The sequence below is a fragment of the Vicugna pacos genome, chromosome 20 (assembly GCF_048564905.1).
Source record: "Vicugna pacos chromosome 20, VicPac4, whole genome shotgun sequence".
Classification (NCBI taxonomy): domain Eukaryota; kingdom Metazoa; phylum Chordata; class Mammalia; order Artiodactyla; family Camelidae; genus Vicugna; species Vicugna pacos.
The window spans coordinates 29,279,962-29,295,270 of NC_133006.1; the positions used below are offsets into that span (position 1 = coordinate 29,279,962).

Sequence of the window (15,309 nt, forward strand, 5' to 3'; positions counted from 1 at the left end):
TTCAAGAAAGCTCTATATGAATTGGCACTAAGACTTATTCTGCTCCGTTTATACATGATTCTTCGATTCTAAGACTCAGAGCCACTTGTCCCACTTAACTGCATTAAGTCAAAAGAAGAATATACTTAACAGTGTATTTGAAAGTTGCTAAAAGGTCTTAAAAGTTCTTATCACAAGAAAAAATATAACCATATAGTGACGAATGTTGACTAGACTTATTGTGATCATTCTGCAATATATGCAAATATCAAATCATTATATTGTGTACCTGAAACTAATATAATGTTATATGTCAGTGTTAGTAATAAGTAATGATTATATAATCATTATGCTGTATACCTAAAACAAATACATATATATATATATATATACACACTAATATATATGTAAAGTGTTTTTAAAGGAATATACGTATATTTTGGATTAAAAAAGCAAATCAACTAATAGTTTTTTTTCCCCAAAGATACATTCTAACTAGCATATTGGGTCTAAAACCTTATCTCCTAAAGTAGTTTATGTTTATGCTAATAAAGAAAACAGAAAAGTGTCTAACCTTGTAACATGAACTGCAGAACAGTTTAGCTGCAGTAGCTACTAAAAACCACTCAATCCTAAAACTGATATGCCAGCCCAGTATCCTGCTATTGGTCATTTAACAAATATTTTGTTAATTTCCACTTGACTCAAGCACTATTGTAGGTGCTCAGTTTACAAAAATGAGCAAAGCAGGTAGACACTTATCCATGTGGAACTTACATTCTAGCTGGGGGAAGACAGACAACCCACCGTAAACATGAATACAAGTATATTATGTAGTATGTTAACACACCAGCTGTGTTATGGAAAAAGAAACAGTAAAGCAAAGTGAGGAGTTCAGGGAGTACTGGTGAAGGCAGGAAAGTGATTCTGAATGACAGGTTAGAGCTCACTGAGAGCAGCAACAGCCGACTTCCTCTGTTAAATCATGCAAACCCATGCTCTCCTGCACACCCAGACCCAAGCTCTGCCCTGTCCAAGCAGATGTCTTTCTCTTCCGCACAACTTAAAAAAATGTTTCCATCTCTGAGGCTTTACGCAAACTCACGCAAACATGAATGTTCTAAACATTCTGTCTCTCTTCAGTTGAATTGAAAGATGATATAAATTATCTTAGAGTCAACTCCCCCAAAGTAACTTTTTATGCAGAAAATTGATACTTTCCCATTTCCCAAAGGACTAATCTCCAAATTACTTTCATTTTACACTAGACTATCAGTGCTCAAAATCAGATGATGTAAAAATATTATATTCATTTATTGTTATTCTAAGTTATTGTGACATTTAAAAATATACGCAAAATGCAACTTAAATGACAGATAAAAATAAACAGAAATGCTAATATTTCCTTCCCAAAAGGATGAGGACAGTCACTTTTAAGATCACTGGACTAATGGATTCTGTACGCACACACACAATTATACTACAGTTGTTTAACTCACATAATAAAATAATTTCTTTTACATACAATTTAAATCAGAGCTCTCAGAATGCCACAAGGGGTTGGGAATAAAATTATATGTGAATATCTCTCTTCATATGCATACATAAAATTTTGTAAGCTCAATTAAGTAATTACCATTAGTCCTTTTATTATTCCATCAATTCATCGACCGCTAAATAATCCAAATTTTACAATAGATTTCTTTTCTTCAAGGGCTTAAATCTAAGTCATGCCAAAACCTGAGCAATGGCCTGTAAAAACAGTTCCAAATGTAATGTGGATATCATTATATATATCCATTTGTAAAGAGAATTAACAAAGAAATACAAAGGATGTAAAGTTGGATGAAGCAGCAAGTGTACTCACTCAGAGGCGAATGTGCTTCTCATCTAGTGTACTTTCTCAGCTCCCCGTGTCTTCCAAAGAGAAAGGGCTCCAGGACCCCCACCCCCTCTGCCTACCGTGGGGTCTTTTCCACCTTCCTCCACAACCTCATTCACCGAAATGTCTTCCCAAGGTGTAAACCGGACCTCAGACTTCTGGCCCAGACAGGATGGCTTGGATCAGTCTGTGACCACTCCGATTCTGGAAATAACCAAAGGTCACTAAAGGAGACCTCTGACAGTTGGTAAGAAGAAGGTGAACTAGTTTTGGGACCCGAAGGAGCAACACAGCAGCATCTAACAGCAGAAGGCAAAACCCAGGCCTAGACTGTCCTGACCTCCAACCTAACATCATAAGGTAGCCTGAGTAGGGCCATTCCTCCCCAGGACTGAATCTGAACGGACACCAGGTGAGCTGGGCAAATCAGCAAGGGGGACGGATGGGGAGAAGCACTCCCCCGGGGAAGACTCCGAGGCTGCCACACACGGCACAGCAAGAGATAACGCACAAGCAACTGGGTACTGGAAGCCTATTCACCCCCTTGCCTGTGACTCCCGTCCAGGGGGCGCCTGTAAGGCGATCCCACCACGGCAAGCAGGCCAGCCTAGGAAGCACTCTTGGTCCCCCACAGCAGGGAAGATCCTGTCAGAACAAGTACCTGGCGGGGAAGCCTCCACCAGCCTCAAACTCCCTTCCACAATGGGGATACAAGGGTGAGTAGGTAGACCCAACTGATGGGATCCAACCACCCAGGCAGCAGGGCCTGAAAACTCTCTTTATCCCCAAGAGCCTAAAACTTGCTGCCTCTGCCCAGAAACAAAAACATAAATACAGATACATACCACAGATCAGGTAAAAAAGTTGTTTAAAAAAATCAATGATTCAGATTTCTTCTCTTTGCATTTTATATAATTTTGTAGATATTTCAGCTAATATTCTTGGCATATAAAAGGTTTTTTTTTTAACCCAGATAATTACCCACTGGGATTCATTGGATATGTAGAAAAGGAAGGAACCCTGGAAATCAACTAGACAATCCTCCCATTTTAGAGATATATTTTAAAAAATACAAGAATAATTAAGTCACTTACCTAAACTCCTAAAATTAGATGGCAAAAGTAGAAATAGAAACAAAGTTTCCTAAGTTTACTCCAATGTGCTTTCCAATAAATTTGACTGTCTCTTTGAAATTCTACTTTTCAAGTAAACACAGTTTTGGGCATATACTGCCGCAAATCTTGCTCTCTCTCATATATCTATTTACCTTAAAACTTTAAGTATGCTATAAGCATATGTGCTTTAAACTTCAGAGGTAAAGTTGCAATGAACAAATAAATGCTATACCTTAAGCAGCCTGGAAACCAGAATTCAACAGTAGATATTGACAAAGGTCACGTTTGCCATGGTGACCTTGGGCCCAGTAAATTGCATCTTTCGGAAATTGCAAAAATAAAAACTGAATAGTTCAGCTATTTCTAAAAAGTCTCATTAATTTTATTCACATTTGGTGTAAGTTACACTCCTTTAATCACCAAATAAATTCTCCTACATGACTACTAAATTTCCATAGATCCCTAATGTCTGTATCCGTGACCGTGTCTTCCTAGGTTACACAATTACCAGCAAAGCTCCTGCAGGCAGGTTCATATAGCATCCATGAACTCAGCCAAACATCACATACCACATGTCAATATTTCTGCTTATATGTCCTAAATGTATTTTCAAACAATTTTTATTTGGAAGCTAAAGTGACTATCAAACAACATTTTGAAAACATGGGCTCTATGCCTGTGTTTATAGATGTCCCTCCATAATTGAACAGAGGGGAAAAATGTACTTTTTATGGGAGTAATTTTTTCTCTTTTCCCCCCATTTATTCATCTGGGAAGAGGAAATGAAAAAATACGAGCCATGGCATTGAACATACTGTAAACTGCATCTATTTCTGGCGGGCAGCAGACCTATGCACTGCCTTTAGAGTGGTGTGGGATAAACTCACTGCTTGCATTTGCTTTTTGCTTAGGCTAGGACTCCGTGTGGCATATTTCTCTAAAGTGACAGCAATGTGCACAAAGACAATATAGAGAATAAAGCAGATGCCAAAAGCAGGGTGAACCCAAACTAATAGAATAACATCGTTATAATTTTTCAGCCTTCCTTTACAGGACTAAGCTGGCCTTGAGTGATACCTCACAGACTTTCAAATCCCATGTACTGTCTCAGAGCAAGAAACAAGGACATTCTATGAACATTGGAGGACAAGTCAGCTGCAGCCCTGACTGAACAGGAGGTGCAGTTAAAGAAGAAAGGAAAGCGACCCTGAGAAAATAAGTTCTTGGCTCCTAAAAACAGTTATCTGAACACACATTAAAAGAAGTCATTTCAACAGTGTGAAATAAATGCTTGGTATCTTGAAAATAAAATATTCATTTTGTATACCCAGTTATCAATTTTGGTTACTATTACAATAAAATGGAAAACAGAATAAAGGACACAGCTTTTACTGGGGAAAAAAACCCTTATAACTTTACAAGGGCCTAAAGAGAAGGGTGCCATGGGAAGGCAGGGGTGCAGAAGGCAGAGAAGAATGTGCAAAGCGGAGATCACGTCAGCTTCGAGGAATGGACTGGATCCCGTTCTGAACTCAGAGAAGGAGAGAAGTGTATCTCCTCTGTTTACTCCTTGCAAACCAAATGTCAGAACTTAAGGAAACATCACTACTATAACCTTTCAGCTTCAAGAATAAAGAAATAAATTTCTGTGAACTGGTACTTGAAACCAATCACCATGTTAAGCCTACTTCTATTGCAAATGAGTTCAAAATGGCTTACAAATGAACTTTTGGAACAAAATCTTTCCTAGGTAAGTGATTTCCTATAAAGAGCCAAGGGAAAAATTATCCCAGGAACCAACTTTCCTATGTTGAGGAAAACAAAGTTGTAGCAAGAGATAGGTTAAAATTTTAAATTATTCCAAGTCACCAAATCATACACTTTGGATAAAAAAATGTAGCCGTATACAGTGATGGTTTAATAAAGACTATGCTACATATTAACCTAAACCCCAGTGTTAACAACATCATATGCATAATAACTACATTCAAATTTATGCAAAACATTAGTTTATTGGTAGGTAGTGAGGCTAGAGGACTGAGGCTTGGAAAATAAATTGTTTAAATGAGTTAATTACTTCCAGTATGATTAGCTCTTCCAGTTTTAGTGATTAACATTCTTATCTATAATAATGACAAATCACTGATTGATTTCCCCATTTTAAAATATTGTGGGGACTACTCTGAAATTACTCCTTTTATTATTTGTTAATTTATTCATGTGTTTATTACCTACCTCTCTGACTAGAGTATAATTTCCATGAGGGCAGGCACTTCATATTGGCCACAGAAGAGGGAATGAATGAATAAATGGATGGATGATACAATAAAACTATTTTCATAGGTCCATCTTACTCAAAAAGTATAAATGCTAAAGCTACAAATAGGGTATTCGAATCTGTGGCTAATCTGTTAGTTAAAACAGAATAATCTGGAATTTGAATTATTTCCAAATTTCTTTTAATTATCAGTAAATCATTAGCTTGTAAATTCACTTACCAACATGGTAACTATCTCATTCTCTACAAAAAAAAATATATATATATATATATATATGTGTATATATATACAAAAACAGGTTCAATAATACTTTTCTAAATACAACCCTACAAGGTGAATACTAAGGAAAATAAATCTAAGCCACTAGGTTGGTAACTAAAGACCAACACTGTCTAATAGAGGAAGGTCTTGGCTTGAGTCAGGAGATCAAGACTCTAGTCTAAACATTCACGTACTAGTTGTGGAACTCCTATAGCCATGTGACCTCTCTTGAGCTAAAACCTCATCTGTAAAATGTCAAGACTGCATATGATTACTAAGACTTATTCTAGCTTTAAAAGTCTATCAGGGCATGAGATTATTAGCCAGAGGAAATTTATACCATGGCTATCTACGTAATAATAATAGATAACACATATACTTCTTACCAAGTGCCAATCAGTCTTCCAAGCACCTACCATTGATTAACATGCAACATCTGCACACACAAAAAAAAAAAAGCCTATGACGTAGCTTTCATCCTCCCCATTTACTTCTGGACACTGAGACCAAGACCAGTTAGGTGACATTCTCAAGGTCCCCACAGAAAAGACTTGCACAGCTTATAACCCAAGTGACCTGCTCTCTGGCTGCCTCTCATCCTCCTGGCTCTCCACTTGTGACATTTCTGTGGTCAAACCACAAAGGACTTCTCCCTGGACCCTGAGCATGCAAACCTGCTCCCATTTCAGATCCTTTGCACTAGTTATTCTCTTCGCCTGGAGGATTCTTTCCCCACATCTCTGCATGGCTGGTTCCCTCATCGTTCAGGTCTTGTATCAAAGGTCCCTGGCCTGTCCCATCCCTCTGACCAGAATCATCACCACATTTAGCCACCTCTTTTTCTGCATAGCATCCACAACCATCTGAAATGATCTCATCTGTTTGTTTATTAATTCATTAGTGTGTTTATTATGTCTTTCCTGACTAGAATATAAGTTCCACGAGGACAGAGATTTTGAATTTTCATCACTACATCCTCAATACCTAAAACAGCACAGGGTCCAGAGTCGTAGGCAGTAGGAATAGAGGGTGAGTGTCAATGAGTGATAAACTGATCAAGATGATTTTCCCACATTCTTCTCGGTTAGTCAAAAAGTCTGACTGCTCAAGTGACTCACAGGATTTACTGAATCACTGTTACCCCATTTAAGTGAGAAGTATCTTCAGACACAGGAGAAATGAGTTTACTGACAATGTTTAGTAACAGCATTTCTCAGAATTTCTGCTTTACTGTTGACTCCTATCAAGAAAATTATGTAACATTTCATTTTTTTAATTAAATGAGTGTATTTATATCAGAGAAGAGTTCAGATCTTTTACTAAATCACTCAAGAAACTGAGTGACAATTTGAGTCATCAAAAACGTTAAGCTCACAGAATCTAATCCTTCCAAGAACACTTAAATTTTATATTAAAATCTATATGCGCAAAGAGCACAGCACAAGTGACATGCAACAGTAACCGTGTTTCACGCCCTCCCTGGGGAAGGCGGTAAAATACCGTTTTTTCAGTACAGAAAAATCCTGCAGAGGGAAGAATGAGCCAATCTTGAGCACAGTCTGACCGCACATGGGTGCAGCTTAAAGAACACAGGGGTCCTTAGACTCGGAGGACGTGTAACAATGAAAGGTCAAGGCCTTTACTGTTCTCAAAAGTCTCACAATCACTTCCATAAATTATTTAAGGGAGCTTTCAAAATCCATACGCCACACTAAGAGAAGATAAAATAAAAACTAAGAGGATAAAAAATGGAATCAAGGGGAAATGACAATAGAAGAAATGGGTTAAAGACAAGACTAAAGTGAATACACAAGCTGCCTGTGGATCCAGACCTTTGCTAGGAGAAGGTCCTATGTTGACCCTACCTTTTCTGGCATCCAGGGCAAGGGGGCCTTGGGGGACAGAGCCAGGGAGCTGAGGATTCAGATGTGGCCCAATCAGGTACCTTATTCCTAGCACAGGTTGGCGGGGGTGGAATGGGGCCCAGGACAGATTCTGCAATTTTTGAAATGTAAGAGAGTCTTGCCCCATGAATCCTCATAAAGATGATACCGGGTGATGAAATAAACCCAACAGCATTCTTACACTAAATGCAGGAGCATGCTTCATAAGACCATTTCTTATAAAATTACTCACTCCAGGCAGGGGCATTGCACTAAAGCAATTCAGTAAAGGCAATTATACGAGGGGCCAACAGCAATAAGCAATTAACGTAGTTAATGCAGCTGGACTCATGTCCTTCCAGTGGTGGGTGGGTGTGTGGGTGGGTGTGTGTGTGTGTGGGTGGGTGTGGGTGTGTGTGTGTTTATAAATATACTTTTGTTCAACTGAGCTTTTCATAAAATTGGAGCAGCAGGGAGCTTCAGGTAGTATCCCTTGACAGTTACCTAGAGTGCAGCTGTCCCATGTTGTGCCTTAGCTTAGAAGCATATGTCTGAATTGGGATGGACTAACATTCTCTTAGGTAAGCTAATGTGCCCACCCAACAGGACATAGGGTGCATAGGAAGCCTCTCACTCCCTAGGGGAAGATGCAAGAAGTTCCTCATGATGTAATTTCATACATACAGATGAAGGGACCAACAGGTCCCCAAAGTTCTCTAGCAAGGGTGGATGGAGAAAATTATACATGCAGGCAAACCAATCATGCGTGCTCTTTGGCCTTTTTTTTTTTTTTTTAAGTATAAGGAAAGTACCCTTAGAGCAGTTAATCTTGAATAGCAGGTCATTCTCTATATAGTAAAACTGATTGCAAAATAGATACCTAGAGAAACAAATGGGTTAACCTATTGCATAAGATCATAAATTATAAGGCAGTTGTATGGATAGTTTGCCAAATTAATAACTTGTCTTGGAGTGATGCACCTGAACCCCCTACTTTGGGAACAAATAGCATGGCCAGGTGTCTGTTAAAGCCCTTGCTGGTTCATGGTACTTAACACCTTGCACTTCCATAGAACCTAAGATGCCCTCTCTATTTTCTGCTTTGTTGTCATACTCTAAGAAAACATATACTTAATATGTAATATATGTATGTGGTTAATTGCTGTATTTACATGTTAATTTACATATATTAATATGTCATATTATAATAGACAATTAACTATAAAGTATATCATTTTTTTAAAAATAGACCTTCTGAACTCTTCTGTAGAAATCTCACAGAGAATGTAGTTTACATTACCCTCATTGTTTACACTTTCCTCCTAATGAGAAACCTTACATGAAACTTCTTTCTGGAATTAGTACACAAAATAATTGTGCCTCTGAAACAATTGGTCTACTTTTAAACATATAAACTCTGTGAATTATGGAACTGTTCAGGTTACCATTTTCAGTTAATTGTTAAAAAGCTTAGTGCTGATTTTTGGTCCACTTGTGGCAGTGTAGAGGTTTGTACAACATGTATTTAATATCCCTATCATGGTTTTTCTTAATCTTTTGAAGTTTAAATTATTTTCAATTGACTCAGTGATGTTATGCTTTCTTGTTCTGTTCTGAATCTCCTTTAAATCTACAATAGTAGAAGACTTGCTGACAACCTGTTTTCTCTTCAGGAACAATGTGGAATTGAGTAGCCTGCTTTGTTTAAAAAAAAAAAAAGACAAGAAAACAAAGCTGGTGTACACTTTTAATCAGATGACTAACGATACAATCAGTCTAAGATTGGAGGAGGACAAAATAAGTATATCGTGGACTTTTGTTTTTATTGCTTCGGAACAGAACTGAACATGAAAAGCATAACTCCATGATATTCTTAAAAGTTTAAAAATAAAATTAAATTGATTTCCCCTAAAGTGTCAGAGATTTTTAGGGGATGAGGGAGATTGCTATTGTTGTTGTTTTAGCTAAGACTATTTGTGAAAAGTTTAATTGTGAAATGGAACTAATTTCAAAATGTTTAGTATATATACATTAAATTAGCATACTATAAGACTTCTTGAATCATTTGTTATAAAATTTGAATCTTTTGTGAATTACTTCTAATATCAATTTTTTGCTCTATGTCACACAGGTATCATTTTCTTCAACTACTACATATATCCCAAAATTCCCTTCAACAGTTTTATCATAATATTACTATCGTTTTAGAGCCACTAGACCATAGAATGAATTTAAAAAGGATGTGACTATGATGGTATTTTTGTAAGTCTTGCAATATTTGGTAATTCATGTACTCCAATTTACTGATTAGTTTGAACAGAAATTTTCAAAAAAGCTTAACAGGAATATTTCCATCCCAAAATTTTCAGAGTAGCCATATTTTAAAACTGTTTTTAGTAACATGGATTTTCTATTTCAATATGTTTTTATAACAAATATTTGACAACGTGCAGTGGTTTTTCTAGTTATATGTTCTCTATCATTTTAAGATTTTATTTCTTCCATCAAATACTTGGTATAACATTTTATTTACTGTCAAATACAATTTTATGCTGCATGCTGTATGTGAACATGTAGGTATTTTCAATTCAGAAAGTGAGGTACAAAAGAAAAAACTCTTTTTGGTAAAACTATCTTTCAAATTTTAAATTTGATAAATAATAATTAGCTAAACATTTTGGAAACGAAGGAAACTGATAAAGAAGAGGTGAATGAATGTGAACAAAATGAAACTAGAGGAGAAAATCAACCTGTTAAGCAAATACGCTCTTAACTTCTAAGAAGCAACTGTGGAGCCTCTTTATGCAATGCCTTCCGACAGCTTAGTGGTGGCGAAGAGATATTTTCTTCATTAGCAAAACCAAGCGTTAGGCAGCGAACTATTCTTTGTTCTCTTATGGTAACAAGAATAGTCAGCGTGTGATTTTAAGATAAGACAAATCCCACAGTCATAGAAAAATTAGGCTCACGGTCCTATAGTCATATTTTATTTAGTAAACAAAAATCTAATTTGTGCCCTAGTGTAGGACTTTCACACAGAAGTTTTGTTTTTCTGTTTTAAATACTAACCTTATACAAGAATAATATGGTTTTTTAAAAAATCAAGACTTTACTGGGTAGTCCTATAATAATCTAAACACATGCAATAAATTTGGCCTTTGTGACCCCAGAAACCAGAAGAATGAACCCTACGCAAATACATTCATCAGGCCTCAGAAAGTGAAATTACAAAAGGAAGAGACAACCTTGAGTGTCATTTGAGATCTAGGCACTCTGAGTATGTAGCTTAAAAGGCTTTTATAAATAAAAATTATTATTATATTGTACCGTAGTCATTGCCAGTAAAATCAGCAAGTGTTTTAAAATAATGGACTTGTCCTGATGCTATTAATATAAATTTGAGTATAAACATTAATCGAGTTTTCCCATTGTCTCAAAAACTATATACCTTTGCTTAGTACCTGAAATAATTACTTGAAAATTATCAGATATAGCACATCTTTCATTAACCTTTAGCCAAAAGTTATGCAACAACACAAGAACCACCTCAAAATTTAAGTGAAGAATGAAAAATTAAAATACATTTTAAAGAAAAAAAATTTGTCTTTCAAATTAGAGCAAAAATAAAAACAAACACCAGTTTTGTTTTGACTAACAGAATCTTCCTCTTTCCAATTATTTCCATAGTTCCAACACTCTAACTAGATAGACAGTTTTATGATCAACAGCAAAAAAAAAAAAAAATTCCTTAATTATGTTAATTCTCTCATTTTCCTTCACTCTAGGATATTCAAGACAATAAGTCTAGAGGTGGAAAACTGTTAGTTATCATAGTCTTATCCACAGAGAAATGACAGTTGAGAAATCAGATATTCCCCAAAGGAGGAGGAAAAGAACAGATATTCTAGAAACGAGCATTACAGAACACACACATTCAGAAGAGTGGCCAAAAAAACCAGTGAAATAAGGAGCAGTCCAGATGACAGAAGACAGCCCAGAATCAATGCCTCAAAAGACAATTGTTTCAACAATGCATGGTTCAAAATATTAAAATTTGCAGAGATGTTATGGAGAATGAACACTGAGCCAAGGCCATCAGATATGGTTAAAAGAATGTATTAATGGTACTCTGTAACAGTCTCAGAAAAGATACAGAATTAATTCAGATCATAAGGATATAGAGTAAACACACAGACATGAGATGTTGACCATTCATCCTAAAAGTGTGGCAGTAAGAGAAGCAGAAATGTCAGAGCAGCAGCTACACATATGACACGAAAACACATCATTATGAGGTATTATTCACATCTGTCCTCAGTGTGGGAACACTCATCTTTGCCCTAGATTTATCACTTATTTACTACATTGATTTTTTTTCATTTAATTACTACTCTCAATATAATATTCTGTTATTTAAAATCTGCAATGGGACCTCTTCATCTAGATTTAGTACAAATCCCAAAACAGTGGGGTATTTCCTAAAAAGAGCACTTGAACTACTTTCATATAAAGGCAATTCAACATCTCTATCATAGAGTAAATACCTAGCACAGATAAATGTTAGTGAAATATTCTTCACAATTAGTTATATGATGCTTTATAAAACACTGTGCTTTGCAATCTATTGTTAAAATTCAAGTTGAGTCACACGTACTTCTATTGAATTATGACAATAAATTCAAGAGGAACTGAAAAAATACATTATAAATAAAATCCTAAGACTATTAAAATTGTCCTTAAAGGAACGGTGCAAGAAAATAAACAGCATCCATTTATACTATACTTACAAGTAAGATTAATAAGAAATGGTCCTAAAATATCTCAAAGGATCTCTCGTGCATGCCTAATATGTAACCCTGTGATTTCTAATTTCTCCTAGTAGGGACTTTAATTTTAAAAGATGGTGAAATTTGGATTAGTGACTATTTAATGACTTTTTAAAAAATTCATAGTCACATCATTGCTGTCAGAATACACTGAAATACAACACTGTAAGACAAATACATTTCACTCTATACTTGATTGTGATGGAGGGGCGGGGAGACTGACAAGGTGGGTAGATAGAAGAAGGCACTGAAAAAGGTAAACTATCAGTTGTTACAGGGAAAGGTAAATTATAGTTGCCCATGACATTTGTTGCTAATTATAACAATCATCTTCCTCGACCACAGGAGGATAATGATACTCAATCAAGAGTGAGTACTCACAATTTCCTCCCCAGGCTCCACAGCCCCATCTGATTCAGTCTCTGTGTCCTTCACCAAGTAGGAATCGAATTGTTCTTTCTTGAATTAGTTCTAAACCATTCTTTAACCCTTTTTCTATTCCATTATCCAAGAGCTCTTTGTCTTGGGATTGAGCAACCTGACTGTGAAAAAAAAAACGACAAAGAGAGAAAAAAAGGAAAGAGATCAATTCAAACTAACAAGATACATATGAAGAATAAAAGCAAAATATAGACATCTGAAAAAGATGTTTGTCAGATAAATAAAAGATGATAAAAGTATAGTTATGAATTGTCTTATGCTCTGCTGAATAATTCTTAAGGCATATTACACAAGAGCATTTCTAACCTTTGCTTTGAACCTAAAATAGGCCTGAAGCCACCAATTTCGATGCTAACTTTTAAACGAAAAAACACACCTGAAAACATTACAATTGAAGACTAGACAAATAATACTCTAAATAACATTGTCCCTAATTTTCCACTACAGTTTTCATGTACTTTAATATCTATGTGAAATGTTTACTCAAAATAATTTCAGTTTTCATGTATTTTTATAATAAAGGCGATGAATTAAGTACATAAATAAATACAAATTAACTGGACATTTGTATAAGGCTTTAAATATCATGCCGTATATGCCATAAAAGTGTCACCTAGGGGAAAGCTGTGTGCTCTGATTTTGGATTCATAAAACAGAGTCATCACAGACACTGATCACATGTAGAAATACAGGATAAACACCGACCAGAGGCGCTCACTGTGTAGTTAAGAGTATACCAAAACAGAGTAAGTTTAAACTGTAATAGGTACAATTTTGATAAGAGATAAAGAAGAAAACTTTGATGTGTCATTCAAATCTGCAAAGGTAGTTAATGCATTTAACTTGGTCTCTAAACATAAAACAGCCACCAATCATCACTGTCATCACCATCCATTATTGCCATTGTCATGATCATCACCATGTTCAGCATTTTCAAGACCCTCACATGGTCTCTGTCATCATAAAAAAATTCCATATATTGGGCAATTTATGGCCTTTCAGCCCCAGTCTGCTTTTCTTTACTGGCTTTCTGATAATGGAAGTTTAAACACTTCTTGGCAGCAAGCACGGCAATAAGCTTTGTCAACAGAAGGCGCTGGAGGACATTATAGAGGAGGAACTCGTCTTCCTACTTCCTCTTGGGAGCCTATACTCCATGTAGATTTTCACACATGTAAGTAAAATGATGCCTAGAGATAGGGGCAGATCCAGATTGTGGGGATCAAAGCATTTTAGGGGACACATTATAAGAAAAAAAACAAAATTATGAGTTCAAAATTAAGTATAAATACTTGGAATGAAAAATAAATCATAACAGATTTCAACATATAAAAGCTGATAAATACCACAAATAATCAAAGGAAAATAAACATTCCTATTAATAACCTGACAGGCTCACCTCTACAATAAATTGTGCTCGTGGTTTTTGGCTTCAGTCTCTTTGATTGCCTCTTTTGCAAAGATGGTAGCTAATTTAGTCTCTCCTTGAGCATGGTTAATTAAATTTTTTATTATTGATATATTTTTTATTATCGATATATTTTTTTAAAGTTTTTAGCTTCTTGATGCATTACTAGTAATGTAATTAAAAGTTTTGTTGATAACTTACAAAAACCTCTATCAAGCTCTATCAAGATTTTGTTAAGATGAGTGCAGAATTTAGAACAATCTTCCACATACAAGTTCTTGGATCCATATGTTTATATATTATACATCTTATTTTTCCTCCATTAGCCACACAGGTCCATGCTCAGCACCACAGGACACGTTCATATGGCCCTGATCCTTCCTATACAGATGCTAGTGAGAGTAGGAGTCAACAGAAGTAGTTCCAGAAGCCATTCCTAAACCAGAATGACCAGCAGTGATTTAACTCTACATGAAAGTGACTATGAATCCCATAAACTGATCCCGATGTACCCACAATACCACTTGAAATGAAAAAAACATTTGGGGATAATGGATACATTCATATCTTGATTGTATAGTATGGGTGTACTCATATGTCGAACATAACAAACTGCACACTTTATAGATGTGCAGTTTATTGTATGCTGAGTGCAAATTTGTTTTCGTAAGTAACGTATCAGATAGACTCTCATCAGGCGACAGAAAACACACAGTGATTTGAACAGAGAAGATTTGATAAAAAGAATAATTAACTATTGAGTTACTGAGCCCTTCTCCCGTAGCTCTGAAGGGTCACTGCACTCGGTACAAACACAAGGCATGATACAACTAATTTAAGACTCCTTTATAAATAAAGTTTGCAGTAACTATAGAAAAGAATAATGAACTTTAATGAAAGGTAACAATGAAAATATAAAGAAAACTCTACAGAATAACATAAATTTGAGAGAGAATACTCAAGGAGGAACAAACTCGGAAGGGGGTCCCCTCCCCAAAGCTCAATTAAGACTTTCCTGGAAAAGGTGAACTTGTAGCTCACCAAATGGCAGAGACGTTTTGCTGAATTGCCTAAGCCTGAGCTGGTCCACAGATGTTGAGCAAGTAGGGAAAAAAAAAAGTAAATTAAAACCTCTTCCAGTTTCAGGTGAAACAATATTGATCAATGAGGGCACAAAAGGAGCCGAGGTAGAGGGACAGCAGCCAGGGGTATGAATGTCATTGTCAGGAGGACTG

At 35.9% G+C, this 15,309-nt stretch overlaps 1 protein-coding gene across 1 annotated transcript in view; it reads right to left on the minus strand.

Moving 5' to 3' along the window:
- LOC116284472 (uncharacterized) overlaps positions 1-15,309 on the minus strand; it is a 943,500-nt gene that overhangs the window by 500,029 nt on the left and 428,162 nt on the right. The window contains exon 5 of the mRNA XM_072945588.1: positions 12,607-12,767. Within this exon, the coding sequence (XP_072801689.1) occupies positions 12,641-12,767 (127 nt within the window). The 3' untranslated portion in view covers positions 12,607-12,640. The remainder of the gene's footprint in view (positions 1-12,606; positions 12,768-15,309) is intronic.